The sequence below is a fragment of the Argiope bruennichi genome, chromosome 10 (genome assembly GCF_947563725.1).
Source record: "Argiope bruennichi chromosome 10, qqArgBrue1.1, whole genome shotgun sequence".
NCBI classification, from domain to species: domain Eukaryota; kingdom Metazoa; phylum Arthropoda; class Arachnida; order Araneae; family Araneidae; genus Argiope; species Argiope bruennichi.
In genome coordinates this window covers 65221572-65227244 of record NC_079160.1, presented here as the reverse complement: position 1 = coordinate 65227244, position 5673 = coordinate 65221572, and the positions used below count along the sequence as shown (strand labels likewise).

Below are 5673 nucleotides of genomic sequence, written 5' to 3'. Positions count from 1 at the left end.
ATATAATGTTGCCATATTTTTTTTTTTGTTATCATAATCAAAATCCTATGTCAGAGGAGAATGATGTTATGAACCATGTCGTTTCTTTTTTTTTTTTTGCATTTATAATAATAACATGATCTCTTTACATTGACGGCATTTATTTACCAGAATAAAAATAGAGGCTATAGGGATAAAATACTTAAATACTTAATGAAGAAAAATAAAATTCAATATGCGTTACATTGTTTTGAGAAAAAAAAAATGACGGAAAATAAAGATATGAGCGTATAATACCAATTACATCAAAGGGTTGAAATCAACTTTAGTGTGCCTTTTCACATCGGTCAGGATGCCCACAATACTAGTTCGATAAAGTAGCAAATGTTTAACTGAACAAGGCAAAAAAATTGATACATAAATCAGTAATAGGATTGCCATAAAATCTATTTCACTTGCTTGTTTAAGTTACTTTATAGGTGACAAATTTAAGAAACACACTGAAATAAATTTTAACTCATTAGTGAATAAATTACTTGGTTGAATTAACTGACAACCTTGAATAATGCTCTAATTTAATAACTGATGAAATAATTCATGTAACTACTGGCTGTAATGCCGGGTTTACACTCGGCCAGTAGGCAGCGCATGCGTAGAAAGGATATTCGGTAGATGGCAGGTATTTGTTCCGACGGGACAACATGCCGCTGAATTGTATTCTTTTCTTACTGCGATGCGTTTTAAGAAAATGGCGGGCTTTTTGGCGTGAAAAAAATTGATTACTTATCATAAATTAATTCCAACATTTTTTTTTTCCTTAATATTCTTTTTGATGAGAGGTTGCTTTTTTTTTATTTGTCATTTTCTTCTATAATTTTCCAAATTAAGGTATGTTGACTTTTTTTTTTTTTAATTTACCATGTTTCTTGGCATAAACATCCATTACTTTATTACGATACGCAGTGAAAGAAAAATTCAGGGACGCCAAAACGGCAATGTATTGCCAAGTAGGGAATACCTGAATCGACCTTATAAAATTGTGACAAACATAAATCAGTCCCTTTCTACGTATGCGCAGCCTATTGGCCGTCTTATAATTGATCTTATATTGGCCGTCTTATAACCGGCATAATAATTGCTAAAATACTTGTTGGTTTTAAATATCCTATTTTTAATCTTATTCTTTTATTAAGTATTATTTCTATTTATGTTCATTTCCTTCAGATTCCAAGGAAAGTCATATAAATTTCACTAAAATAGTCATCCAGGAACCTAATCACCGACTAGAAATTTATGCCATTTTTCATAATTTATAGGATTGCATCCTATTCATAATTTATAACTACAAAATATTCGATATTCGTTTTAAGTTCTATTAAAATTTCGGCCCTTAATACTTTATCGAACATTAAAACACACCAAAGTAATTGCTTTTTGATTTAGACAGAAATTTTAATTGTATTTTTATAAGTAATTTATCATCACGCTTAATAATTATGTTTTCCTCGCGATAATATCACGAATACATCACGCTGAGAAAGAAAAAGGATAACAAATCCTTTTTTTAAACGAAGCACTTAGTGTTTTAAGCATTTTCTGTAGACTTCTATCAAGAGGATAAGACAATTTTAATGCTAGAGGACATAGGTAATAGCACTTCCCTTTATGTGGGTAATCTGCACCCGAATTGCAGCGAAGCTACTCTGTTTGATAAGTTTTCTCCAGTGGGTCCTATTATCAGCATCCGAGTCTGCAGAGATATACAAACAGGATTTTCTTTAGGTTATGCTTATGTAAACTACATGAAACATGAAGACGCCAAGAAGGCGTTGGACAACTTTAATTATGACCAGCTGGATGGACAGCCCTTGCGTATTATGTGGGCACAAAAAGATCTCAAATCTAAACTTTCAGCAGCTGCAAATTTGGTGGTGAAGAATCTACCCAAAAGCATTGACGATAAGATACTGAAGGACATCTTTTCAAGCTGTGGTACGGTTTTGTCTGTTAAGGTAGTTACATACCAAAATGGGGATTCCAAAGGATATGGATTTGTCCAGTTTGAAAGTGAGAAATCTGCCAATGAAGCCATTTCGAAACTTCACGGTACTATCATCCATGGAAGAAATATATTAGTGTCTAAATTCATTCCGTATGAAGAAAGGAAAAAATTTCAGGAAGTGTCATTTTCAAATAATGTATTTGTGAAAAACTTAACACCGTCTTTTAGTAGCAGTGAATTGGAAGAATTGTGTCTTTGTTTTGGTAATATAAGGAGTGCTAAGGTGGTTACGAATGAAGATAATAAGTCGAAAGGATATGGATTTGTGTGCTTTCAAAGCCCTGAAGAAGCAAGCAGAGCTGTAACTGAATTGAACAGAGTATGTTTGAACGGAAGGCGGTTATTTGCTTCAGTAGCAAAAAACAAATTTCCAAGCTTTGGTGAAGAGTATAAAGCAGAAATGTAATTTTTATTGAAACTGAAATATACAGTACCGGTTTTTCTCTGATATCGGCCAAACATTAAAAATTCACCATGAAAATTAGAGTTGCAATAAAAGCAATTTTTATCACATTGGTGCATAGCTCTCATATCTGATGAGTTATCGTCATAGAAAAATTCTAGCTTGTCGATGGTAATACTTACTTAAACACTTTAATTAAAACCAATTTTTAATGCTGCATATATTTATTTCCATTGCATGAATTTAAAACAAATAACCTATGTTCACGATACAAAGTAAAATATTTTTATGAAATAAAAATGTAAGAGAGACACAAGGTATAAATTTATTGCCAGTTTTACCTTTCAAATAAATGACTATGACTATTTAGAACATTGATTTTAGTGAAAATCTTGATAAAATTTACATGTAACTAAACTTTTTTATTGAAATCCAAATGGAGGCTCTTTAAAGTTCAATGAAATAGTTTAATAATGTTGTTCATACAAAAATAAAGTATTGATAAAACTGTTTCATTATTTGTTTTTCATTCTAGTTTTAATGTTGAATATTTGCAAGGGCACAGTGTACTTTTCTCAAATGTTCTCAAAATAATAAAAAAATTAATATAAAAGAAACATTACTCTTCAATAAGAAGGACATTAGTGATGAAATTAAAGCAAAAAGTGTGTGTTTTCGCCAAAGCTTTTCATATTAAATAAAACCAGTGGGAATTATCGCCACAGAATTCTCTTGCATATTCTATGATAAAGATGTTATAACTCATCTCTATCCTATAATTGTAAATCTTGTATAAGGCCATGATTGCTGCGATTTTATTTTATCGCTGTGTGCTTCTTAATATAATAAAAAAAACCGGTACTTGTGTATTACTTGTTTGCCAGTTTCGAGCGCTATTCTCGAAGCATCGATCTTAGAATGAATCTGATGCTTTGACTGAAAGAAGCGTGCGGAATTTGGAGGTGTTTTTAGTGATTAATTACCGATGTGTAATTTATGCAAAAGTATCAAAAAATTGCATATATATTTCGGGTGCCTTTCGCAGATTGTAATGTTTTGATCCTGACCGATCAAATAAGAGAGTAGTGTAACAAACAATTCCTTTATTTACAGCCTTATATATGTACACAGAAACAACTTGTTCTCATCTAGGTTAATATTACTTACAAAATTCACCCGACAGTTGAAAGTTAATCACGGAATAGTTTCTCTATCAATTCGGAGAATAAACACACACACACACAAAACACTAACAGGCTGTTAGCTCATACGGCTACTCCAGGGTCAGCTCCAGAAATCCACCGACTTTTATCGAGTGGATCTTAACACAAAAGCCTGAATCACACGGAGCCTCTCACAAAAGCAGGAATGCCTTCGAACACTCACGTCTCTCCGACTCCTCCTCTGAGTTTCTCATTGGTGAACTTGAGTTCCTTATGACCAAATAGCTACTCAGCAATGCTATCCTCAATGGTCTCCAGTCGATCATGGGAATGTCTGTACATGATTCATCTTTGTAGCTGACCCTCCCCGACCACATGTTAATTATATTCAATTCACCGCTAACACCGGCTAAAGTCCTCTTGACTTCAACACTTAATGACAACGGTTGCTAGTGGTTGGTCATTCCTGTGAGGAGTCCCTTCATAATTGAAAATAAGTTTAACATTTGGATGTTTTGTCGTTCTTCTCCCTTAAAGATATGATGGATCATTTTGAAACGACGAAAAAAACATACGTGGTCCTTTATCTGGATACAGCAAATCTCCAGATACAATGATTACTGGTGAAAAGGATACCCCATTTGGCAATCCGGAGGCACTTAACGATCTGTGGGGGAAACACAGGTGATATTACATCTGGCCGGAATGCCAATTATCAGGTGAGGGAAACGGGGAACGTTACAAGACCGATCAAAACTAATATTGAACATTGAACAACAACTGCAGTCACAAAATCACATACCAAATTTCATTTATTTAAGTCAGTGTATTTGGGAGTTATTGCTTTTACATGTTTGTGAAAGTACTCATTGACTGACAATTTATCGTATAAAGTCTGTCTATCCTTTTCCTATAACTATCAATTTAAAAATTGATAAGACAATTTAGATGCTAAGATTGTGAACTAAATTTCCTTTACCTAAGTTGATCGTTATTATTTCATTCACGTGCATGCAGAAGTACAAAAAGACAGATAACAACTCTTTGACGATTTTGGATCCAAATTCGATAAGGATCCACATTTTAGATGCTAAACGTGTGTAACAAATTACTATCAATCTAACTATTTACGTTTTGTAATTGTGTTCTCTACTCAGATATCTGGATAGACATACTTTCTCTAAATGAATTTCGCTCATAATTTATAGAAATCTGCAAATTTAGCATTAAGTCCAAATTTCAGGACTGAAAGCACTTTTGATTATCATGTTCACAGACGGACAGAAGTAATTCTTAAAAATGTACTTTCAAACTTAGGGAGGGCTCAGCAATGAAAATACATTCTAAAACGACATTGTTCCTTTTGCGGAAGCCCAGTTCTCAGATTCGTCTACATATCGAGGTCGAATTTTTTGACGATTCTTTTTGTTTTCTCTTTGTATACATCATATACGAGAAAATAGAAAAGATACTTTATGCAGCATATTACATTGCGATCAATGAGATTACTCTAATAAGATTATCAAAAAAAAAAAAAAAAGGCAAATAGACAAATTCGTACATCAGTAATTTTTTTTTTTTTTTTCCATCTTCAAAATTGGGGCTGAAAAGAAACAGTTTAATCGAAAGACATAAACAAGAATCTGAATGATAACAAATTGGTGCAAGTAAAATAATAACGGAATGGATAAAAAAAAATATGGAATAATGATTAGAAAATAAAAAAAATTCAAAATGTAATCTATTATTGATTGACCACAGAATATTCTAGAGTAATCGTATCAAATCAATGCACTACATAAAACACTAACATTGGTGGAAATTATGCTTATCACTTATCGTCGACTGACAATAGTTAAATGTAAACAAACCCTTTTACGAATTTCGTACTGTTTCATTGATTGAACATTTTTCCAATTGCATTGAATACAACGCTTCGTTTAGCTAATTAATAAAGGTACAAAATATTATTATAAATATTCTGGAGAGGAATCACTGTGTTATCAAAATGTGCATTCAGTCAGAGGAAAGAAGATATAAAAAAAATCAAGAAATGGGCTTCAAAT

The 5673-nt window shown here is 32.4% G+C and overlaps 1 protein-coding gene across 1 annotated transcript; it reads left to right on the top strand.

The window, feature by feature from the left end:
- The first annotated feature begins 1610 nt into the window (after positions 1-1610).
- LOC129987567 (polyadenylate-binding protein 1-like 2) lies at positions 1611-3964 on the top strand. The gene is made up of 3 exons (XM_056095533.1): positions 1611-2131; positions 2213-2360; positions 3893-3964. The coding sequence occupies exons 1-3, from the start codon at positions 1611-1613 to the stop codon at positions 3962-3964; spliced, it is 741 nt and encodes a 246-aa protein (XP_055951508.1).
- Positions 3965-5673: the final 1709 nt, after the last annotated feature.

Bases quoted from the DNA above. Each gene is read 5' to 3' on its own strand.
- LOC129987567 (XM_056095533.1), top strand. From the start codon at position 1,611: ATGCTAGAGGACATAGGTAATAGCACTTCCCTTTATGTGGGTAATCTG. The intron at 2,132-2,212 runs GTATGAAGAAAG...GTCTTTTAGTAG, and splicing joins TTAGTGTCTAAATTCATTCC to CAGTGAATTGGAAGAATTGT. The intron at 2,361-3,892 runs GTATGTTTGAAC...ATGACCAAATAG, and splicing joins CTGTAACTGAATTGAACAGA to CTACTCAGCAATGCTATCCT.